The following is a 23,382-nucleotide window of genomic DNA, read 5'->3' as shown; positions in this document are numbered from 1 at the left end:
CTTTTCCACAGGGCAGCTCCCGTACAGCTTCCTGAGCCAGGAAATGCCTTGGAGATGCTTTTGGAGAGATTTTCTCTCCAAAATCCACACTGAACCAAAGTGCTTTTTGGATAACTTTCCCTTTTTAATGCAGGACAGATATCCAGCAGCAATAAATCCAACTGCAATAAACCTGCTTTTTTGTCTCCAGAAACTGCCGCCCTGCTGTGTGGGAGCAGCCTCCTGTGCTCATGGATCACAAACCAAGACCCTCCTGACTGTATTTTCCAGAAGGAATCTGGTTTGGCTCCCTGTTCCAGTTCTGGGGTGGGTTTTTTTTTGGTAGATGAAAAATCATCTGCGGCCATTGCTGAAGGTTTGAGACACCAGGTGTAGCTGGGAAATGAAAGGGAGACACGGCTGAGCCTCTCAGTTTGGGCTCCAATAATGATAATGATAAAGATAATTATAGTGAAAATGGTTCAATGGAGGCTTTATCAAAGAAGAGATGCTTTGATCACACGGTGCCCATCAGCCCTGAGGTTCAGGGAGAGGACAGGCTGGCCAAGGCTGGAATTATCTCTCCTGCTGTGCCTCTGGGCAGTGGAGCTGCTCCTTAGGAAGAGCCGCCGGCTGCCCCGGGAGGGTGTGGGCACATGGCTGGACGCAGGGCAGAGCGCTCAGAGCTGAATTTCCATCACCTATTTTCACCCGAGGAGCTTTCAGTCTTTTAGTTACATCCTGGGGATGTGTCTGTTCATTACATCGGCACCTCAATGGAGATGTTGATAAAACTGTCAGAAATCTATTTAAAGTAACTCGGCAGGTGGGACAAAGCAGGAAAAAAAACCCCAAATATTGGCAACAAATATTACTCACGTTTAATGGTTCCTGATCTGTGTTTTACAGCCCTGGCTGTTCTAAATGAGGCTTTGGGGCTGGAGTAAGCTCACCCCGAGTTGCAGGTCCGTGTAATACAGCCATATAAACTTCACAGGTGTCCCGGAAATATCTTGGGGCAGGTGCTGCTGCCCCTGTGACTTACTCTAACCCAGCGCTGGTAAACAGCCCCGGCTCCCTTCCCTTCCTTCCTGGCACTGGTTAGCAAGGATGTGATAAAAGAATGTGTTTTTTCTCCCCGCTCCCTGAACAATGTCCCGCCTGCACCCGGCAGCATTTGCATGTTAAAAGCGGGGGGAAAGGTAAAAGGCACGCGGCAGTTTGGCACATCTCGGAATTTCTGCACTGGGGCTGGGCGGAGGAGGAAGCTCGGGAACACCTCTGCTCTGCCTCCTGCTCCAGGGTATTTAACCTCGGCAGTCGGGGCTGGAGCAGCATCTCTGCTCCCTCCAGCTCCCATCCCTCCCTCACACATCCCTCTGGCTCCCTTCGACAGAGGAGCAGCCGCCGTGGGGAAGATGAGCTGCAACAGGTATCCCATGGATGTGACAGCTGTGGGCTTCATGCAGTGCAGAAAACAGAAGGTACTTTAACTTTTATTCTTTCTTTTTGGCTTTGTTTTCCTCCTTAAATATAATTTACAAATTGGGAGTCCAGAGGTTTTTGAGTTGCTCTTCCAGGGATATGTTTGCTATTCCCTATAGTATTGGGATTGGAGGTCTAGGACAAGGGGACTTGTTTTTTAATGAGCTTAATATCTTGGGTTTTGCTCTCTTTTTGTCACAGCTCCATAAAATTCTCCTGATTTCAGCAATGATTACCCATTTGGGACTATGAAATTAAGGAAGTATTTTTGTAGGTTTAATGTTTTTTTAAAAATTTTAATGTGACATTAAAAGCCTCAACTAAACCACAGCAAATGCTGATTGCCTGGAAGCTTCCAAAATTGAACATTGTGATTAAGCTGCTTTTCTTTTTCCAGAACTACATGATGTTTGTGTCCTGGTCAGATCAGAACAACATTCTCATCTACAGGACGTTTGAAGACTTTAAGAAATTCCATGTAAGTGAATTTCAGTTCCTGAAATGTCAAGGTTCCTGTCCTGGGGAGGGGAAGGAGCCTGGCCGTGTGTCAGCTGTCAGGAATCACTGTTCTCTCCTTCTCCTTGCTTTTAGAAAGAGCTGAAGAGAAAATTCCCCACTGAGAGTGGGCCACTGAGGAGTTTACCCAGGTTTAAAGGTAAGGACAAATCTCTGATGCACCAACAAACATGAGAGTGATCAGGGACAGCCTTAACCATGGCAGAGACTGAAGTCTCTGAGCCTGACCTTCCTCTGGAACAGATCAGGGGCTCACTCCTGCTCCTGCCATGGTGTTGCTGGGTCACATCAGCTTGTTTGGGTCTAGTACAGACTTAAAATGACCCAGAAAGGCTTTTTTAATAGATAGCTGCACTTGGCAAATTAATGCTACACTTCAAATGTTGACCTACAGCTTCTTGAAACTTTACATGTGAAAAAAAAAGAGAAATTTTGGATGTTAAAAAATCCTATCAGGAACTGTTAAAAATGACAGGGAGGCAGGGACAGTGACTTTGGACAGTTTGGGCTTGGGCAGGAAGGGTGGTGGGTGAGGGCACCCGGTGTTCAGGGAAAAGGTGCTGCTCCCAGGGATCCGGATCCATTGCTGTCCTATCCCAACTGTGCCCTTGTTATTTTGAAGGAATAACTATGCAGCAGAGGAAGGGTGGGAAACTGAACAGGTGCCTGGAGATCCTGAAACTGCTGGAAACATATTCCCAGGAGCTGCTGAAGACTGATGTGAAAATCTCCCGGGGTGAAGAGGTGAATCAGTTTTTCAAGGCACAGACTCAGGACCTGGATCCCTCCTTCCCTGAAAACAGGTATGAAATTTGAGTTGTATTTTTTTTGTTTGTTCATGGAACAGAAATGTTATGGGATATGGATAGAAGGGAAACACCAGTTGCACTCTAGGGCAGTTCAGCTGGGTGCTTTTAATTTTGTTTCTGATGCCTGAAGCTTTTCTCAGCCTACTGCAGAAATGATTTTACCAAAACCAATACTAAACTCAACCTCTCACCTGAGTTTTTGACGTGCACCTTTACTTCCCAGTGTTGTGATCATGCCATCAGTATTCAGAAGGGAGAAGAGCCCCCAGCCCCTCTCCATCACCCTCCCTCAGGCATCGCAGAGCTACCGCTGCATCGAGGCCTTTGAAACCAAGGACACAAAGAACAAACCCTTCACAGTGGCTCAGAAGGAGATTGTGGAAGTGCTCATCCAGGACATGACTGGTAGGTTTGAGAGGATTCAGTGTTGGGGTAGATGGGCAGATGGACTCATAGCTAGGCAAATGCTGAGGTAGTGTCAGGGGCTCAGGTGTTTGCACCTGTGTGCTTACCTGGGGGGACAGTGAATGCCCCTCCTTCTCTTGTGTCCTCTACCTAGGGAATATTGTCATGTCTTGACTTGCAGGCTGTTAAAATCTGGGTATTCTTCCTCTTTGTAGGCTGGTGGCTGGTGGAGAACGCAGACAAGCAGATAGCCTGGTTCCCAGCCTCGTACCTGGAAGAGCTTGATGCCTGTGAGGACATCCAGAATGCCTTCAGCTCAAACGAGGAGGGTAAGTCTGTTTCTCCTTCAAAAAATGAGTTCTGCAAACCCACCACCACTTTACCCACTGCCTGGAGTCCCTGCGTGGACCTCTGACTCTTCTGGTTGGCTCTGCCACCACCTGTGGGTCGTGGAATCATCGAGTGGTTTGGGTTGGAAGAGAGCTTAAAGCCCACCTGATGTTCCAACCCCAACACCTTCCACTGTCCCAGGATGCTCCAAGCCCCATCTAACCTGACCTTGGACACTTCCAGGCATCCAGGGGCAGCCACAGCTTCTCTGGGCAACCTCTTCCAGGGCCTCCACACCCTTTTTGTAAAGAACTTCTTTATGTCCAACTTCAATGGATCAGACTGGGGTCCCTGAGCAAACCAGTCACTCTCAGGGACAGCTGCCCTGCAGCTGGGCTGGTGTGTCACAGGGATCAGAGGATTTTCTCCACAAGGCAAATCCAACCTCTCCCTCTCTCTGCAGGCAGCCTGTACTTTGTGGCGCAGGCCTACGAGGCTCAGAAGGCAGACGAGCTCTCGCTGAACCAGGGGGTGGTGGTGGAGGTGCTCAGGACATCCCACAACGGCTGGTGGCTGATCCGGTGAGGAGGCTTTCCCAAAGGCCTGGCTCCCCGAGGGAGCTGCTTGCTGTTCCTCCCCGTGTGGGATGCACAGGAGCCCCCCGAGCTGGCTGTCCTTGGCTGGGGACGCTTTCCCTGTCCTCACACCCCGTGTACAGCACACGCCTGCTCCCCAAGAGCCCCCTCCCCTTGGCCTGAGGTGCTGGAAGGGTTTTCTCAGTGTTCCCTCCATCCCTGCCCTCAGGTACAACGGCTGCACTGGCTACATGCCCTCGCTGTGCCTCCGGCCCTACCAGAACCCTCACCACCAGCTCCAGAGCATCCTGAGCTGCGGCCGCAAGGCCTGCAGCCCGAGCCTCCGCTCCCCGCAGCCGCGGGGCCCGGCCCGCCGGCAGCCCGGCAGGTCCCGCTCCCTGCCCCGGGCCAGCTCCACCCCGCAGCTGGACTTGGACTTGGACTTGGCTTTGGACAGCTCCTCGCTGAGCTCGGGCAGCAGCAGCAGCAGCAGCAGCGCCGGGGACGCCCGGCTGGCCTGGAAACCCCACTTGTCGCGGTCCCTGCCCGAGGTGGAGCCGGCCGGGAGCTCTCCGGGCGCGGGCCGCGGGCTGGCCGCGCACGGCACCAAAGCCCCGCACCTCAGTGCGAGCGACAGGAACGACTCCGGCTTCGTGGAGCCGGCTTCCTCCGCAGCCGAGCTGCCCCTCGCTGAGCCTGAGCTGGCCGCGGGTGTCCCCAGGGTGCCAGCCCGGCCCTCGGCGCAGGAGATCCTGCAGCGCTGCAGCACCGTCACCAAGCGCGCCCTGCAGCGGCCCGCTCCCCGGCCGGGCCTCCCGCTCCCCGGCCGGTCCCCAGCCGGCATTAGTGGCCCTGGGGAGGAGGGGACACGGGGACAGCCCTGACACCCCGCTCGCTGCAGTCCCCTGGGAGCCGTGGGCAGCGGCTCCGGAGCGTCACGGCTTGGGACTGTCCCTTCCCGAGACACACACACATCCATCACCTCTGGAGCATCAGGGCTTGGGACTGTCCCTTCCCGAGGGACACACACACACACACACACACATCCATCACCTCTGGAGTGTCAGGGCTTGGGACTGTCCCTTCCCGAGGGACACACAGGCATCCATCACCTCTGGAGTGTCAGGGCTTGGGACTGTCCCTTCCCGAGGGACACACAGGCATCCATCACCTCTGGAGCGTCAGGGCTTGGGACTGTCCCTTCCCGAGACACACACACACACACACACACACATCCATCACCTCTGGAGTGTCAGGGCTTGGGACTGTCCCTTCCCGAGGGACACACACACATCCATCACCTCTGGAGCGTCAGGGCTTGGGACTGTCCCTTCCTGAGGGACACACACACATCCATCACCTCTGGAGTGTCAGGGCTTGGGACTGTCCCTTCCCGAGGGACACACACACATCCATCACCTCTGGAGCGTCAGGGCTTGGGACTGTCCCTTCCCGAGGGACACACACACATCCATCACCTCTGGAGTGTCAGCGTTTGGGACTGTCCCTTCCTGAGGGACACACACACATCCATCACCTCTGGAGCGTCAGGGCTTGGGACTGTCCCTTCCCGAGGGACACACACATCCATCACCTCTGGAGTGTCAGGGCTTGGGACTGTCCCTTCCCGAGACACACACACACACACACACACATCCATCACCTCTGGAGTGTCAGGGCTTGGGACTGTCCCTTCCCGAGGGACACACAGGCATCCATCACCTCTGGAGTGTCAGGGCTTGGGACTGTCCCTTCCCGAGGGACACACAGGCATCCATCACCTCTGGAGCGTCAGGGCTTGGGACTGTCCCTTCCCGAGGGACACACACACACACAGACACACATCCATCACCTCTGGAGCGTCAGGGTTTGGGACTGTCCCTTCCCGAGGGACACACACACATACAGATCCATCACCTCCGGAGCGTCAGGGTTTGGGACTGTCCCTTCCCGAGGGACACACACACATCCATCACCTCTGGAGTGTCTGGGTTTGGGACTGTCCCTTCCCGAGGGACACACACACATTCATCACCTCTGGAGCATCAGGGCTTGGGACTGTCCCTTCCCGAGACACACACACATCCATCACCTCTGGAGCGTCAGGGCTTGGGACTGTCCCTTCCCGAGACACACACACATCCATCACCTCTGGAGCGTCAGGGCTTGGGACTGTCCCTTCCCGAGGGACACACACGTCCATCCCTGCCCTGGGCACCATGGTTCCTGCTGCAGCTTCCCCAGGGACCAGGGAGTTACTGGGACAGGGCTGAGTGGAGTCGCTTCCAGCAGCTCCAGAGCTGGAGGTCACCCCGAGCTCCGTGAGCTCTCCCCGAGGCAGGTGTTCCCCTCCCTGCAGAACCGGCTGGGTTATTCCCCACACCAGGATCAGCTGGCACAGCCACGGCCACCGTGGAGGGCAAAGGAGTGGCACCAGAGTGCCTCAGTGAGCCCTGGCACCCTGAGCTAGTCACGGGACTGGGGAGGGATGGGATGTGTGATGGCAGTTACTGAAACCCCGATTTTATAGATATTTTTGACTTTTGATTTGGGATTGGGGTTCTTTTATAGGTTAGTGGAGAGGCCATGAAACACAGGGATGGGCTGGATCTGCTGAATGGTTGTGAGAATAAAAAGCCTGCTGGGGAGGAACCCCATCCCTGTTCCCTCCAGCCATGTCTGTGCAGGCACAGGAACACAACCAGGGCAGTCACAGCTTGTGTCCCACCTGGGCATGGGAACAGAGGTCACTTCTATGGACAAAACATTCCCCTTTCCAGGGGACTGGGTAGTTACTGAAACTCACAACAATTCTAATCCTAAACTCATTTGCTAGAAATGAGTTAGAAAAAGATTTATAGGAAAATTAAGACTTTTCTCTACACTGATGGCTTTAATTGTACTTATTCTCCCAGCTATCTTTTAATATTTTTATAAAGAACTTGTGAGTTGTTTGTGTTGTTTGAATTTTATACATCTGTGTCTATGAAATAAAATACATGTAAATATCTCTGAAGCCTGCTTGTGTTTGATGCTTTAAAAGTTTGCTATTTGGGGAATTTAAATTGTGCTTCTCTTCCTCTCAGGTGCTAAATTTTGGGTGGGCACAGGTGAGACCCCCCCCACCTTGGTCCAGGCTGCTTTGCCCAAGCAAGATCCCAGCTCCACGAATCCTTTAAATCCCAACTGCTTGTTGGGATTCTGCCTTTTTTTAATCCCAAACTAACTGCTGTTTGGGAGTCTGAAAATTCAGGGTGTGAAAACGCAAACCCCAGCTTGGCCAAAGAAATCACCTTGTCCTTTCATTCATCCCTGAGGAGATTGGATGCTGGACTTGGTTTAGAAATTAAAACTTTTATTATAAAATACAGGAACTAAAAATCCAGCTGCCATCCTGGTGGGAAAGAGAAACTGGTTGGGGGGGCAGGGGGTCACAGAGTCCCCTGGTCCTGCTGGGCCACATCTGCCAGCCTCATGTTCTGCCACATGAACTCGATGAAGGTGGAAGCCTGGAGCAGGCGGCTCAGCCTCTGGAAGTGGCGCTCTGCAAGGAGGGGAAGGCTCAGGGTCACAGGGGAGGCAGCAGAACCCGGCCCTCCACTGTGGAGCCAGCCTGGGAGAGCTGGGAATGCCCAGCCTGGAGAAGGGAACACGCCAGGGAGACCTCCAGGAGAGCTGGAGAGGGACTGGGGACAAGGGATGGAGGGACAGAACCCAGGGAATGGCTCCCACTGCCAGAGGGCAGGGGTGGATGGGAGATTGGGAATTAGGAATTGTTTCCTGGCAGGGTGGGCAGGCCCTGGCACAGGTGCCCCGAGCAGCTGTGGCTGATCCCTGGCAGTGTCCCAGGCCAGGTTGGACACTGGGGCTTGGAGCAGTCTGGGGTGGTGGAAGGTGTCCCTGCCATGGCAGGGGTGGATTAACTGACCTGCCCCTTCCACCCCAAACCATCCCATGATCCCTGATCCAGGGCAGCACCTCCAGCCCACGCCTGTCCCCACAGGGCTCACCCGTGTAGGGCAGCAGAGACTCCACAGCAGATTTAATCCCCGAGAACTGCAGGAGGGTGTCGGGCGCCTCGTGCTTCAGGAGCGTCTCCACGACGGCCTGGGCCTCGTGGCAGTTCCGGGAGTTGGTGTTCCACGTCACCAGGAACGCCAGCACGGCCTCTGTGGGGGAAGGAAGCCTGGCCAGGCTGGCACCCAGCAGGGCCCACGCTGGCAAACATCGCTGGGCTCTCACAGAGCTCAGTTCCCACACAGTGGCACTCCCCATCCCTGGAAGTGCCCGAGGCCAGGTCCTGGTCTGGTGGAAGGTGTCTCAGCCCATGGCAGAGGGTAAAACTGAACAATCTCCCAACCCAAACCATTCCAGGACTGTAGGATTCTAATTTCAGGTGACAGGACAAGCCTCTGACCTGAAAGCTTCCAGCACTTCAACCGTGCCACAAACCTTTCTGATCCTTGCGGAGCCGAACAATGTTCTCTTCCAGGTGCCTCCTCCCCTCAGGCTCCCTGAGGATGGCTGGAGAGAGAAATGACAGCAGGGACACCCTGGGTGACATCACTCAGGGAAAACTCAGGCTTTCAGACTAATTATTGGATTTGTAGCCTTGAACTTGCTGGAAGAGGTGTCCAGGAAAGGAGAGAGGGCAGGAAATGCCTTCAGAGCACGCTCTGGACTCACCCTTGACCACGGTCAGCACCGTGTGCGGCCGGTCCAGGGAGATGGCCAGGCCCAGAGCTTTGAGGTACCTCTTCTCATGGAGAAGGTTAGAAAGCTCTTGCTCTCTGGAAAACAAATCAGCGGTGACAGTAAGACCAGTCTTTGGGTGCTGGAAAAAAAACAAAACTACAGAAAAAGCAGCAGATTTGGCAGTAACAGTTAAGAAGTTTGTGGTGCTCGTCCATAAACGCCTCAATTCCCTCGCTCCAATATTGGGATCGGGTGGAGCTGGATGGCTCCAGGTGTGGACAGCTCCACTGCACAGTTTGCCTTTCACAGCTCTTTATGGCACGAGATCAACTCACTTCATAATCTGCTCCTCCTGTTTAGCCTGTGCTTCTTTCTCCTCAATTTCAGTCACATCCTATTAAAAAAAATGGGATAAAACTTTATCAAATCCTGCTTTAATACAGAAGGGTTTTCAATTAGCCACCAAGTGATGTGGAGACCGGTTTCTGCAGCAAAATCTCGGGGTCAAGTAATTTAAATGATAAATCCAGCAATTTCCAACTTCCCTCCAAAGCTCCAGAGCTGGGGCCCATCTGCTGCTCTGGGGACATACAGGATGGCCGAAAAATACCCCCAAACCCCAAGATCAGCCTTGTTGACCTAATATCAAACTGCAGACAAGGAGAACACATGAAAAACAAGCCACTGAGACCATGAGCTCTCCAATTACCCCAATTATTAACCCAGGGAGGAACCAGCCCCCGTGCTGTACCTGCCACAGGGTGATGCAGGAGTCACTGGAGGCTGTCACGACCATGTCATCTTTCTTGTTGGAGTGAAGACCCCAGATTTTATCCTCATGGCCATCTAATGTTTTCACACACTCGTTTGTTTTAATTGTCCAGAGTTTCAAGAGACCATCAGATCCACTTTTGGAAGAGAAACACAACAGAAACAGTCACTGGACAGATCCATTCTTGCTCTGTGCCACCTCAAGTATCAGATGGATTTGTCCCATCCCGATTCCTTCCAAACAGGAGCAGAATTAACCAAAAATGTGGAGGGCAAGATGCACCCTTAGCTTCGTCTACTGAGTTTGTCCCAACCCAGCAATGCCACAGCAGGCACACGGGACACCTGGAGAGGAGGAAGATTAAAATACCCTCTGCAGAAAGCCTGGCCTAAACATGGCATCTTCCTATAAATCTTTCCAAAGATTCTTTGGACACAAGAGTCTTTCCTCTTGGTGCTGATGATGAGCTCAGATATTCCCTTACCTCTGGAACCTCCCCAGACCCCTGGGCAGGCACAAACCTGCTGAGCAGCTGAGCCCCTCTGCTCACAAAGATGATCTTCAGCACTGAGGCATCGTGGCCTTCAAAGGTCTGCAAAAGAGAAAGGAAGCTCAACAGTGCCAGGCCTTTGGAGAGACCCCAAAGGGTCCCATTTACTCATGCAGCCCAAAGAAATAAGCTCCAAGTTTTGGAAGGATCCTTAAGGAACCCCAAGGTTTCGCCCGGAGCAAGAGGCAAAGTTCTCATCACCTTCAGACAGCTGAAGTCCCGAAGTCCCCAAAGCTTCAGGGTCCCATCAGCCGAGGAGGTGGCCAGGACCTGATCCACAGGGGAGAACTGCACACACCAGATGCCCCGTTTGTGCCCAGAGAAAACCCCCAGGAGGGAGCAGTCGGAGCAGGACCAGAGCTTGGCCAGCCGGTCCTGCGAGCCCGTGGCCAGCAGTTTGTCATTGGGGGACACCGCCACGCTGTTGATGTCCTGGGGAAGCCACAAGAGGAGGAGGAAGAGGGTCAGGCTCGGCCCTGGCTGTGGGACACGGAACAAACGGAGGCTGCGGCGCAGGAGGGAGGCTGAAGCACTGAAAGCTCAGGTGGAGCTGTACCTTGTCGTGGCCCCTCTCAGTCACCCTGGCGTGGAGGGGCTCTGGACTGGAGATCAAAGCTGCTTTTGCTTTGGAAGTGAGGGATTCCGGGATGTTCCAGATCTTGATGGTGCAGTCCTGGCTGCTGGTCACTACAAAGCTTTCCTTCAGCCTGAGAGGAATCAAACCATCAAGAGCAGGGAAACAATTCTGTGGTTCCTCCTCCCTGACTGGGATCTCCACACTCAGCCACTGCTGGGGTGTGGAAAAGTGGTTTCATGGCTTTCCAAGCTCTTTCATTTCAGAGGGACTCCCCCACCCCTGGGAGTACCCAAGGCCAGGCTGGACAGTGGAAGGGTCCCTGCCCATGGCAGGGGGTGCCACTGGAGGACATTTCAGGCCCCTTCCAACCCAAACCATCCCATGATCCCTTCACACTCGGGCACCACGAGAAGCTGGGAGCAGGGATGAGAAGCAGCACAGCTGGGAGGGGGACAGCACCCACCGGGACATTCCCCTCCCTCCCTCCCTCCCCCAGTCTGTGTTACCTGGAGCAGGCGACGGCGCCCACGCCGTGGGCATGGCCCAGGCCCTGGGCCACACAGGTGACCCTGCCAGCCCTGCCCATGCGCCACACACGCATGCTCCTGTCCTGGGGGGAAGGACAGGAATGCCTCAGTTTTCTGGGGAGCCAGCAGCTCCCTGTGCTTTCAGCACATCCCTGAGCCCGACTGGTCTCTGCTGCTCCAGCCTGAACCTTCGTCTCTGTCTCAGCAGCTGGCAAGATCAGCCCCCACTCTGGGGCTCCAGCATGGAGGTTTATTTCTCCAGAAATTAACACAAATCTCCAGGTTGTATCACAGCCTTGGTTTTGGGTCTGTCAGGGCTCTTGGCACCTTTTCCTCATCAATCTCACACTAACAACTTTCCCAGACCAGGATGTTTGGAGAAGGAAATACCTCCTTCAGGCCAATAAAATACAACCAATTTTCCCAGGGACAATGTTAAAAAGGGATAGTGGGAGAACCTGTTTGGGGCATGCAGCAGACAGGGATTGTATGAACAAAAAGCCCTTTCTGGAGTTCCAAAAATAACATAATTTTGCCCACAAGGATCACTAGGAATGAAGAGTTTCATTAAATGGAGCACAGTGACACACCTTGGCACAGGTGACAAACATCAGGCCTTTCCTGAAGACATCCAAAGCCAGGATTGTTTCTAAACAGGAGAAATAAAAGCTCGTGGGTGCAGAGCAATGCTAAGATGGGACAACAGAAAGAAGTGAGTTAATGAGCCCAGTGCTTAATGAGCCCAGTTAATGAGCCAGGGGACAGGTCTGGGACACAACTGGTCCCTAAGGACTGAGCCTGCCACACACCTGCACCTTCAGCTCCAGTTTACACTGATCTCACTGCCAGGGACAGGGACAATGGGACACATCCTCTCTCCACACAACTCCCAAACCTGCTGTGGTGCTGCTCCGCCAAGAACTCAGGGACTCCTCTCCAACAGAGCTCCAGGAGAAGCTGGATAAAGGAAGAGCTGCCCGGTGCCCCCAGGCCAGCGCTGTCACCCACCTGTGTGGCCGTACAGGATCTGGCAGTGGGACGTTGCCAGCTCAAACACTTTCAGCTGGGGGCTGTTGGTGGCCACAACGATGTGAGAGTCACCAGGGCCCAGGAACTTCACATCCAGCACCTCCTCGTTGTATCCTGTGAGCTGCAAGGGGAACAGCCCAAGAGGGAAAAGGCAGCTGAAGGAGAAGGTGGGAGTGACTGGTTTTCATCTCATACTGGGTGTAATTTCTACACACAGGAGGCATTTCTGGCTAACTCTGTTCTGCTTTCTCGTTCCTTTGTTGGTCTCTGGGCAGCACTCCCCCAAACCAGTGGAATTCTCTGGCCCCATGGAGCAATTCCAGAACAGGCTGGAGCCAAGGGCGCCCTTGGTGCTTCTTCCAGCAGCAGAGCTGGTCCTGGAGCACGGACAAAGGGACAGGGAGGCTGAGGGCTGTCACCTGCTTCCTGAGCTGGAGGCTTTGAGCATCATAGAAGACGATGTTGTGCTCCATGGACACGGTGAGGATCTCATTCCTGGCGGGCACAAACTGGCACTGGGAGAGGCTGCGCTCGCTCGGCTCCTCCCGCAGCGCGAAGGGCACGGGCTGGGTGTGCACACAGGCAGCTGTGGCCGCGTCCCACACCCTCAGGATGCCTGGGAAAACAGGAGAAACCGTGGCAGAGCCACTGCTTTTCACAGTGGATGTCCAGGGAACATCATCCAAACCACAGTGGGAAAAGCCACACAGCTCCAAGGCAAGTCTGGGCAGGATGCAGTGGCTGGAAAAGCCTCAAGGTTTTGCTTCTTTGGTGCAAATCAAACTCATCGAGTTTGAAAATAGAGATAAATGTGTCTGAGTATTACATGGATCTGTGCCTGTTCCATCCTGCTCATCCACTGCTGCCCAAGGAACTCAGGAGCAGGCTCTGCTCTCCACCCAAGGCTCCTGCCACATGGAGAACACACAGCCCGGGAATGGCAGCAGTGAAGTGACTGAAGTGCCACCCTTCAGGCTCCAAAGTGACACTAACCTTTGCTGCCAGCTGTGACAAAATGCAGCCCTTGTTTCTTCACACCCAGCTGAGAGAAATCTCCCTCTTCAGGCAACAACACAGCGGCTTCCACGGTCTGCAAGAGTCAGACAGGCACAGACCCAGGGCTGAAAACCCCTGGGAAGGGGGAGAAACCTGATTTCACAACCTACAGACCCTAAAGAGGGACACCATGGCCTAGAAACTACAGAGGGCCTCAAAGGAAGAAAGAAAAAGCAGTTTCACCTCGTAGACAGGGATGGTTCGTTTGCTCTGCCTGGTCTCCAGGTCCCAGACCATGCAGATCTTGTCACGGCCAGAGCTGCAGATGAAAAGCTCAGTTTTAGTGCTAAACCTGTTCAGCTTCGGTCTGGGTGCAAATTTGGTACTGTGGGAGCTCAAAACCTCTCTGGAAAGGCCACGGGAGAGAGAGCAGCAGCATTCCCTGTGCCAGCACAGGCTATTCCCAGGAACACAGGCAGGTTGGACGGGGCTTGGAGCACCCTGGCACAGTGGGAGGTGTCCCTGCCCATGGCAGGGATGGCACTGGATGGGCTTTGAGGTCCCTTCCAACCCAAACCATTCCAGGATTTCAATGCACAGGTGCTGACACCCACTGAGCACTTGCACCACCCCTTCCCCTCCCAGCAGAACCTGCCCAGACCCTCCAGGATCCCCCAGTGCTGCAGGAGGTGAAGGGATGGAGGTCCTAGCCCTGCCAGGAGGTACCTGAGGAGGCTGTTCCCATCTGCAAAGGCCAGCGAGGTGACAGCACTGAAGTGTCCCTCCAGCACTGCCACACACTTGCTGCAGTTCAGGTCCCAGATGCGGATCTTGTAATCGATGGAGGAGGAGAAGAGCTGCAGGCGGGAGATGTCGGGGTGGAACTCCACCAGGCTGGGCAGGAGCAGAGGGACAGGACAGGAATGAACCACCCTGCCTTCAAATAATGCACATCCCACAGCAGGAACGAACCACCCAACCCGCCTTCAAATAATGCACATCCCACAGCAGGAATGAACCACCCAACCTTCAAATAATGCACATCCCACAGCAGGAATGAACCACCCCAACCTTCAAATAATGCACATCCCACAGCAGGAATGAACCACCCAACCCACCTTCAAATAATGCACATCCCACAGCAGGAACGAACCACCCAACCTTCAAATAATGCACATCCCACAGCAGGAATGAACCACCCAACCTTCAAATAATGCACATCCCACAGCAGGAATGAACCACCCAACCTTCAAATAATGCACATCCCACAGCAGGAATGAACCACCCAACCTTCAAATAATGCACATCCCACAGCAGGAATGAACCACCCAACCTTCAAATAATGCACATCCCACAGCAGGAATGAACCACCCAACCTTCAAATAATGCACATCCCACAGCAGGAATGAACCACCCACCTTCAAATAATGCACATCCCACAGCAGGAATGAACCACCCACCTTCAAATAATGCACATCCCACAGCAGGAACGAACCACCCCACCCACCTTCAAATAATGCACATCCCACAGCAGGAACGAACCACCCAACCTTCAAATAATGCACATCCCACAGCAGGAATGAACCATCCAACCCAACATTCAAATAATGCACATCCCACAGCAGGAATGAACCACCCAACCTTCAAATAATGCACATCCCACAGCAGGAATGAACCACCCAACCTTCAAATAATGCACATCCCACAGCAGGAATGAACCACCCAACCCACCTTCAAATAATGCACATCCCACAGCAGGACAGCTTGGGTGGGCTCAGAACATCCTGGGCTAGTGGGAGGTGTCCCTGCCCAACAATTCTGGGATTCCCTAAAAATTCTTGACCAAACCGTTTCCTCTCTGGGCAAAATCAGCCATAACCCTGCTCTCAGAAAGCAGGAAGAGCCCAGCCCCTGCTTGGAATGGGCCTTCATGTTGCATTAACTCAAGGACTGCACCTCAATCCCAGTATCCCAGCACAGCCAGGACTGGTCCTTACTGTACCACTCCAGAGGATCCTTTCAGGTTGTGCGTGCAGTAGTGTTTGGTCATGTCCCAGATCTTAATGGTGCTGTCACAGCCCCCTGGGGAGAGAAGGACACCTGGGACCGAGCTCTGGAGGAGAGAGCCGTGGGAACTCCAGCAGACCCCCAGACTGGACACGGCTCTGGGCTCTGAACCTCTGCTGGCCCTGCCCTGGGAGGTGCTCCGGGAGCAGGACACCCCCTCCGGGACAAAGCTGGCTCGTACCTGTGGCCAGCAGGGTGGCCGTGGGGTCGAAGGCCATGGTGGCCACGGGCGCGGTGTGCACGGCTCGCCAGGTGCGCTCACACCTGGGCTCCCTCCAGAGCCAGCGGCGCAGCAGCAGCGCCCGGCTCCCTGTCACCAGCACCTGGGGACAGCGGGGCGAGGGGCAGCCTCAGCCACGGGCTGGCCTGGGCTTCCTGCCGGGCTGGCTTGGGCTTCCTGCCGCTCCCACACGGCACAGGGAGCTGCGGGGGAGCTCAGGCTCTGGGCAGCGCTGGGCGTGACCCACGGCCCTGAGTGTGAGCGTGACCCACGGCCCTGAGTGTGAGCGTGACCCACGGCCCCGAGTGTGAGCGTGACCCACGGCCCCGAGTGTCACCCACAGCTCTGAGTGTGACCTACAGCCCTGAGTGTGACCCACGGCCCCGAGTGTGACCCATGGCCCCGAGTGTGAGCATGACCCACGGCTCTGAGTGCCACCCATGGCCCCGAGTGTGACCCACGGCCCTGAGTGTGACCCACGGCCCCGAGTGTGACCCACGGCCCCGAGTGTGACCCACGGCCCTGAGTGTGACCCACGGCCCCGAGTGTGACCCACGGCCCCGAGTGTGACCCACGGCCCCGAGTGTGACCCACGGCCCTGAGTGTGACCCACAGCTCTGAGTGTGACCCACAGCCCTGAGTGTGACCCACGGCCCTGAGTGTGACCCACGGCCCTGAGTGTGACCCACGGCCCTGAGTGTGACCCACGGCCCTGAGACCCAGAGCCCCAAGTGTGACCCAGAGCCCTGAGTGTGGGCCATGGCCCCGAGTCTGAGTGTCACCCACAGCTCTGAGTGTGACCCAGAGCCCTGAGCGTGACCCAGAGACCCAGAGCTCCAAGAGTAACCCCCTGAGAAGGCTCCTGGGGATCTCAGGAAGCACACAGGGCATGGAACATCTCCAGCTGGAAGGGATGCACAAGAATCGTCGAGTCCGAGCCCTGGCCCTGCACAGACTCCCCAAAATTCCCCCCATTCCTGGCTCAGCCTGTCCCAGGCTGCTCACGGCCCCCAGCACAAACCAACCTCGTCATCAGGGCTCAGCACGAATGCTGTGACATCCTCTTCCTCATCCTGGGAAAACAGAATGGGAATGCCACGGTTAAACCATGCCTGGAGAGATCTCCGAGCTGCCTTCTCCACGTGGCTCTGCTGACACGGAGCACAGCTCGGGGACCGCCCAAAAGCCGTGCTTGGGTCCGTTCCCACCCTCCCTGCGCTCCTCACTCCTGGGAGCTTTGTATCCACACTGAGAAAACCCTCCGGGAACCTCGCAAAACGCTCAGGAGAGGCCGATCCCGGTCACCTGCTGGAGGCTGTGCAGGAGCGCTCCCGTCTCCACATCGATGACGTTGACTTTGCTCCCACAGGGGCAGAACATGAACTTCCCATCGCGGCTGATCTGGAGAGAAGGGATCGGGAACGTTAGAGCCAGGAGGCGCGACATTCCCCGATGTCCCTCCAGAGCCGGGATTACCTGGATTCGCCCTCCTTTGTAGAACGGCTCGATCTTCCGCGTCGCGGCGTAGCTGGAAGGGAAAGAGACGCGCGGCAAGGCCCCGTTAAAGCGGAGCTGCGGCGGCCCGGGGGCCGAGGTCGCGCGGCGCGGCGCGGCCCAGCCCCTCGCTCGCCCCGCCAGCCCCAGCCCGGTCCCACCGCTGCCTCACTTGCTCTTGAAGCGCACGGGGACGGCGGCAGCGGCGGCCGCCGCGTCCGTGTCCGCCATGGCCGCGGCCCACGTGCTTCCGGCAGACACTTCCGGGAAGTGAGGGAGCACTTCCGGCCCCTCCAGTGACGTAAGCGGGGGGCGCCAGCAGCACCACGCGGGGCGCGGCCCAGGCACGGCTCCGAGAACGGGATGGAAGTTCCCCGTTCCTCCGCCAAAGCGGCCCCGCTCCGAGAACGGGATCGAAGTTCCCCGATCCTCCGCCAAAGCGGCCCCGCCCCGCCCCGAGCAGCTCCTGCGCTGCATCTTCTCCGCCACCCGGAGCGTTCTCCAGCAAAACCGCCCCTCCCCGCCCCAAGGAAGCGTGAAGTAGAACTGTGGGCAATTAGAAGAGAGACGCTCCATCTTTTAAGCATTTCATCTTTTATTGCACATCAAAACGTAAAAACGAATCGTTTCCAGCTGTGACTCCCGCGGCGCCGTCCATCCCGGCAGCCCCGTGCTCTTCACCGCTCCTCCCGGGAAGGGATCGCCTTGGAAGTGTCAGCCCAGCCCCTGGCGGGGCCGCGGCTCTCGGCGGCCAGGAACGGCACCTGGTCCAGAGAAGAGAGCTGAGAAACAGCCCCTACAGCGCCTCGGCCCGTACCGCGGCCACGGGGCTTATGGGAACATGGGTTTCATTCCCCACACACAGCCGTGGGCAATAAGCTTAATGTTCCCGATGCTATGGGCGCCGTTATCTCACCCGGGGCCACGGCAGACCCCGAATGATTTTCAGACCGCGCCGGGCGCTACCGCGGCCCCTGCCGGGACGCTCCCCGCACCCCAGCCAGCCGGGCTCCGGCTCGAGCAGCAACATAGCCATTTGCCAGCAGCGCTCTCCAAAGGCGGAAGGCGCAGGGAAGGAGGGGGATGCGGCCGTGCCCTCCCGCCCGGAGCTCCTCACCTGTCGCCGCCCCGCCGCGCTCTGGGCGCTCGGGCCGTGCGCGCCCCTTTATGCCGGGAGTCGCGGGCGCCCCGCGCTCTGTATAACTCAGCACAAACCGTGCGTGCCAGCCCGCGCGCTATGCCTCATTCAGCTCGCAGGGCTGGCGCTGCTCTCGCGAGATGCCCGCGCGGTATAAATAGCGCGCGGCGCGGCGGCGCGGCCTTCTACGCTGAGGGATCACGTAAGTATGGCGGCGGCGGCGGCGGCGGGCGGCCCGGCCCGGCCCGGCCCGGCGCATCCGGCCCCATCCGCGCCCGCCGCGGCCCGCCTGACGGCCCGCTTTGTTCCAGCAAATGGCGGACGACGCCGGTGCTGCGGGAGGAGCGGGAGCGGCCCGCGGGGGCTTCCGCGGTGGATTCGGGACCGGGCTGCGGGGCCGCGGGCGCGGCCGCGGGAGGGGCCGCGGGAGAGGCCGCGGGGCCCGCGGAGGTAAAGCCGAGGATAAGGAGGTGAGTGGGGATGCGGGCCGGGGGTGCTGCCGGGCCCGGGAGTGGGCCAGCAGAGCCGGCTCCCGGCTGGGGCTGGCACCTGGTGACTCTTGCCCGTGGGTTTCTCTGCCAGTGGATTCCCGTCACCAAACTCGGTCGCCTGGTCAAGGATATGAAGATCAAGTCTCTTGAGGAGATTTATCTCTTCTCGCTTCCCATCAAGGTGAGTTGCTGTGCACATGGAAGGGAGATGCTCCAAGGGGTGGAGCCGGGCAGGGAGAGCAAGGGTTGTTCGCCCGGGAAAGGGAAGGCTCCGGGGACACTTCAGAGCCTAAAGGGGCTCCAGGAGAGCTGGAGAGGGACTTGGGATAGGATCAGGTGGGATATTGGGAAGGAATTGTTCCTTGTAAAGGTGGGCAGGCCCTGGCACAGATTCCTACAGAAGCTGTGGCTGCCCCTGGATCCCTGGCAGTGCCCAAGGCCAGGCTGGCTGGGGCTTGGAGCAGCCTGGCAGGGTGGAAGATGTCCCTGCCCTTGGGAGGGGGTTGGATTAGCTGACCTTTGAGGTCCCTGTCAACCCAAACCATCCCAGGATTCCATGATCTCTGTGTGCTCAGTGCCTGACTCTTGCAGGAGTCGGAGATCATCGATTTCTTCCTGGGCTCCTCGCTGAAGGATGAGGTGCTGAAGATTATGCCTGTGCAGAAACAGACCCGTGCTGGGCAGCGCACCCGGTTCAAGGTAATCCCGTTTTTCTGGATCTTCCTGTTCACAGCTTCCCTTTCTGCACCTTTAGTGGCATTTTAATCACTCCAAATCTCTTTCACTGTCACATCGAGTAAGGAAGTATTTTGCTGTGAGGACCGTTAGTAGTTTGTTAAATGTATATACTTTAAAATGTCAGTGAATGTGTGCAGATGTCCCTTGAACGAGCACTGGCCCAAAAGTTGGGCTGCAAGACTTTCAAACTTCTTCTTAAGAAAACTTTTCTGACACCGCGAAGTTCATTTGCTCTTGCACAGCACTGTTGGGTTTCCAGGGAGAAGTTTTGGGTATAAGCAGGGAATGCTGCTGGGAAATCGTGGGGAGTTCTGACCAGAGCGAGCCTGCAGCAGGGAATTGAGTCCCAGTGCTTGGCCGGTTCTGGCTGAAGGATGAGCTCTGAGGGGAAGAACGGGTTTGGAGAACTGTGTGTAAGGTTTGGGGTGAGCTGTGACACCCAGCTGAGCACGCACCACGGCGTGGAGCAGTGAAAACTCCTCTTCTGCCTGCAGGCGTTCGTCGCCATCGGGGACTACAACGGCCACGTGGGGCTGGGGGTGAAGTGCTCCAAGGAGGTGGCCACGGCCATCCGCGGGGCCATCATCCTGGCCAAGCTGTCCATCGTGCCCGTGCGACGCGGCTACTGGGGCAACAAGATCGGGAAGCCGCACACGGTGCCCTGCAAGGTGAGCGAGCCCCTGGCCCGGCCCTGGGGCGGTTCGGGGCGGTGCTCTGGGGCTGACCCGTCGTGTCTCCGCAGGTCACCGGGCGCTGCGGCTCCGTGCTGGTGCGCCTGATCCCGGCCCCCCGTGGCACCGGGATCGTGTCCGCCCCTGTCCCCAAGAAGCTGCTGATGATGGCCGGCATCGATGACTGCTACACGTCGGCGCGGGGCTGCACGGCCACCCTCGGCAACTTCGGTGAGCTCTGGGGCTGGCACGGGGCTGGGGGCCACCTCTGTCACTGATGGGGCGCAGCGCCGCGCCTCCGTTTCGTGGTGGTTAGTGCCTGCGGCAGGGAAGGAGAAGCCATGAGCCCTGCTGACAGTGCAGTCAGTTCTGCTGCAGGTCGGGTCTCAGTTAATGACACAAACGTGGGGTTTGCACCCTCGACACTCCCGAATCTCCCAATCTGCGCGATTGCACTTGTGTGCCGTAGTGTAATCGTCGTAACTGGAGAGAGAGAGCAACCTGAGCTTTGTGGGTTCATCAGAGAGACCCTCCCTGGTCTCCCTGGTCCTTTCAAAATTCCACATTTTCCTGACTGGGGTACATTGGAGCTGTGGGTTGGATCAGCGGGCTGGTCCTGCAGCTGTTGACGGGCAGTGTGTGACAGCGTGTGACATTTCTCTGCAGCCAAAGCCACCTTCGATGCCATCTCCAAAACCTACAGCTACCTGACTCCCGACCTCTGGAAAGAGACTGTCTTCACCAAGTCTCCTTACCAGGTAAGAGCAGTTTGGTAACTCACAGCTCAAACCTTGCCCCTAAAATTTAGATTTCTGTACCCAGCGGTTGGGTAGGTATGAAGTTGAGCCACGCCAGCCCCAGTGCACGCGAGGGATGGAAGTGGTGCTGAGGAACCCGTGAGAGGGGTTTGCGGGAATAACCCGCTGCCGTTTTTTGCAGGAGTTCACTGATCACCTGGCCAAGACCCACACGAGAGTGTCGGTGCAGAGGACCCAGGCAGCCGCTGTGGCCACCACCTGACGGGTTCTGTAGGAGAATAAAGTGATCAGAGAACCAGAAATCGGTGCTTGGTGTGACGGGGGTTGGTGCTTGGGGCAGCTGGGTTAAAACATGGAATGGGGTGGTTGGAAAGGACCTGGAAGCTCATCCAGTTGCAGCTCCTGCCATGGGACACCTTCCACTAAACAGTGCTGCTCCAAGCTCTGTCCAGCCTGGCCTTGGGCACTGCATCTTTATTGGGACTGAGGGAATTGAGAGCCAGGCAGAGCAGCACACGGAATGTTCTGGAGGCTCTTGGAGGAGAGGAAAAGGTCCAGAGGGCAAACCCCAACAGTGGCAGCCCCAAGTGCGTGGAGCTGAGGGCTGGCAGAGCTCTTCAAAGAATGAATACAGAGCCCAGCTGTACAGATGTCTGTTTATTGTCGAGGCCAAGGAAGCAACGTGCACTGGGATACCAGCACCATGGAGGGAGCGACTGTTGCAGCTCTACTGATTTTCTTGTGCTGCTTTCCTCTCCTCCATCATCCTGTGCTTCTGCTTCATCAGGCATGTCCGTGCATTGCCATGGTAGCCCAGGTCACCGTCTGAAAAAGAAAGGAGAGGCCTGAGCAGTGCCTCCCACGAGCCCTGTGTGCTTCAGAGCCCCCTTCCCTGGGTTTAGAGCCCTTGCCCTGTGCTGCTGCCACACTCACATCTGTCCTGGTAGGCCTTGGTGACCTGTACCAGCAGCTCCATCTCCTTGGCACAGTTCTGGAACTGGTTGGGCCCTTCCCTCTGCTTGCACGCAGCCAACCTTTCCCGGACTATCTCCACGATTTCCTTATCAACCATCCTGCGGGAAAGATGGTGAGGAATGCAGCAGCAGCCACGAGGTGACAGAAAAGCTGAACCAAGGGGTGAGGAGACCCTGTGGAATGTCAGCCCTGGGATTTTCAGCGTCCTGGTCCCTAATGCCACCATGCCCAGACGTGCCGCGGGGACAGCAGGACACTGATGTTTAATGGGGTGGGCTGGAGGTGCTGCCTCAGCACCCCAGCATCCACCATGATGCTGCAGGTCCCAGAGCTGTGTGCTCTGCTGGGGACAGTCCAGGGGCAGCCCTACCTGTCCCTCCTCCACTGAGCCTCGGCCTCGTAGTAGCACAGGTAGTCACCCTCCAGGCACTGGCTCAGGTCGGGCACACGGCGGAACTTCTGGTGGTAGTAGTAGAACTTGTTCTTGTTCTGCCACCGCTCGATCCAGCCTGCAGGGACAGCCCGGTCGCACAGCCCGGCCCAGCTCCGAGGGCAGCGCAGCCCCAGAGCTGGCACTGCCCGGTGCCACCTTCCCCGGCAGCAGCAGTGGGTCCACACTGTGCCCAGCTCGGGCCCATCTGTGTGTCTGCCCCTCTGTGCTGTGTCCCATGTCCTGTCCACGCTGTGCTACTGTGCCCCTGCATCCCCTGCACCTCTCCCAGTGTCTGAACTGTCCAGTGTCCTGATGTCCCTGTATCTGTCACAGCGTCCGTGCTGTCTCACGTCCCTGTCCCACTACCAATATTGTGTTCTTGTCTGTGTCCCATGTCTGTGCAGTGTCCCTGTGTCTGTCCTACTACCCAGGCTGTGTTCTTGTCTGTCCCGTGTCCCTGTGTCCGTGCTGTGTTCTGTGTGTCCCCTGTCCATGTCTGCACGTTGTGTCTCGTGTCCCTGTGTCTGTCCCTCTGTCCACGCCGTGTATCTGTCTGTGTCCCATGCGTTCTTGTCAATGTGCCATGTCCCTCTGTCCCAGTGTCCTGTCCCTCTGCCCCTGCTGTTACCGTCAGGACCGGTGTCCCTGCGTCCTCGCGCGTGCCCTTTGCCTGTCCAGGTGCCCGTGTCCTCACGCCTTTGCCCCGTGCCCCGGTGTGCCCATCCCGGTGTCCCCGTCCCCGCGTCGCTGCTCAACCCCCACGGGGCGGGGGCCGGGGGTGGGGGACAGGGTGTCTCGTCCCGCCGGTACCTCGGATGAAGGTGACGGGCGTGTCGAAGACAGAGCTGAAGGCGGCCTGGAAGTAGTCGACGGGATTGGGCACCGACGTGGTCCTCTCGGAGACGGGGGTGCGGGTCGGCGGCACCTTGTACGCCTCCCAGTCGTGATCCTCCGGCATGGCGGCGGCGGCGCGGAAAGATGGCGGCGACCCCTGAGGGGGCGGCAGCGCGGCAATATGGCGGCGACCCCTGCGCGGGCTGGGCGCGGGAAGACGGCGGCGGCCCCGGGGCACGCCGGGAGCTGTAGTCCGCGTGTCCCTCCTCCGTGAGGGGATCCCGGGATGGGGCGGGCGGGAAGAGCCCACAGCGCGTC

At 57.0% G+C, this 23,382-nt stretch overlaps 4 protein-coding genes and 2 non-coding genes across 6 annotated transcripts; 3 read left to right on the top strand and 3 right to left on the bottom strand.

Moving 5' to 3' along the window:
• The first annotated feature begins 1,297 nt into the window (after positions 1 to 1,297).
• On the top strand, positions 1,298 to 4,983 carry NOXO1 (NADPH oxidase organizer 1). The gene is made up of 8 exons (XM_068207427.1): positions 1,298 to 1,463; positions 1,862 to 1,942; positions 2,056 to 2,119; positions 2,603 to 2,783; positions 3,013 to 3,194; positions 3,410 to 3,523; positions 3,988 to 4,105; positions 4,329 to 4,983. Exons 1-8 carry the CDS (start codon positions 1,398 to 1,400, stop codon positions 4,981 to 4,983), a joined length of 1,461 nt encoding a protein of 486 aa, XP_068063528.1. The 5' UTR covers positions 1,298 to 1,397.
• A 2,450-nt stretch (positions 4,984 to 7,433) lies between these two features.
• Positions 7,434 to 17,297, bottom strand: TBL3 (transducin beta like 3). Its single transcript, XM_068207277.1, has 22 exons — positions 17,199 to 17,297; positions 17,009 to 17,060; positions 16,838 to 16,933; positions 16,558 to 16,605; positions 15,494 to 15,635; positions 15,243 to 15,327; positions 13,972 to 14,139; positions 13,489 to 13,564; positions 13,243 to 13,339; positions 12,669 to 12,865; positions 12,229 to 12,370; positions 11,811 to 11,869; positions 11,200 to 11,303; positions 10,673 to 10,823; positions 10,318 to 10,548; positions 10,088 to 10,158; positions 9,546 to 9,702; positions 9,130 to 9,188; positions 8,786 to 8,889; positions 8,552 to 8,623; positions 8,110 to 8,268; positions 7,434 to 7,643 (listed from the first exon to the last, which is right to left on the bottom strand). Exons 1-22 carry the CDS (start codon positions 17,255 to 17,257, stop codon positions 7,531 to 7,533), a joined length of 2,442 nt encoding a protein of 813 aa, XP_068063378.1. The 5' UTR covers positions 17,258 to 17,297; the 3' UTR covers positions 7,434 to 7,530.
• Positions 17,298 to 17,855: 558 nt separating this feature from the next.
• Positions 17,856 to 17,980, bottom strand: LOC137483943 (small nucleolar RNA ACA64). The gene has a single exon (XR_011004683.1). It is a non-coding gene; the product is annotated as a small nucleolar RNA ACA64 (small nucleolar RNA).
• A 393-nt stretch (positions 17,981 to 18,373) lies between these two features.
• Positions 18,374 to 21,124, top strand: RPS2 (ribosomal protein S2). Its single transcript, XM_068207275.1, has 7 exons — positions 18,374 to 18,634; positions 18,747 to 18,836; positions 19,247 to 19,354; positions 19,888 to 20,061; positions 20,136 to 20,295; positions 20,731 to 20,822; positions 21,004 to 21,124. Exons 1-7 carry the CDS (start codon positions 18,479 to 18,481, stop codon positions 21,082 to 21,084), a joined length of 861 nt encoding a protein of 286 aa, XP_068063376.1. The 5' UTR covers positions 18,374 to 18,478; the 3' UTR covers positions 21,085 to 21,124.
• Positions 20,496 to 20,632, top strand: LOC137483940 (small nucleolar RNA SNORA64/SNORA10 family). The gene has a single exon (XR_011004681.1). It is a non-coding gene; the product is annotated as a small nucleolar RNA SNORA64/SNORA10 family (small nucleolar RNA).
• A 340-nt stretch (positions 21,125 to 21,464) lies between the features above and the next one.
• On the bottom strand, positions 21,465 to 23,242 carry NDUFB10 (NADH:ubiquinone oxidoreductase subunit B10). The gene is made up of 4 exons (XM_068207276.1): positions 23,041 to 23,242; positions 22,168 to 22,306; positions 21,756 to 21,895; positions 21,465 to 21,647 (listed from the first exon to the last, which is right to left on the bottom strand). Exons 1-4 carry the CDS (start codon positions 23,186 to 23,188, stop codon positions 21,550 to 21,552), a joined length of 525 nt encoding a protein of 174 aa, XP_068063377.1. The 5' UTR covers positions 23,189 to 23,242; the 3' UTR covers positions 21,465 to 21,549.
• Between the last annotated feature and the right edge of the window lie 140 nt (positions 23,243 to 23,382).

The sequence above is a fragment of the Anomalospiza imberbis genome, chromosome 16 (genome assembly GCF_031753505.1).
Source record: "Anomalospiza imberbis isolate Cuckoo-Finch-1a 21T00152 chromosome 16, ASM3175350v1, whole genome shotgun sequence".
Lineage (NCBI taxonomy): Eukaryota > Metazoa > Chordata > Aves > Passeriformes > Viduidae > Anomalospiza > Anomalospiza imberbis.
The sequence above is the reverse complement of the archived record's forward strand: the minus strand, read 5'-3'. Positions and strand labels throughout refer to the sequence as shown.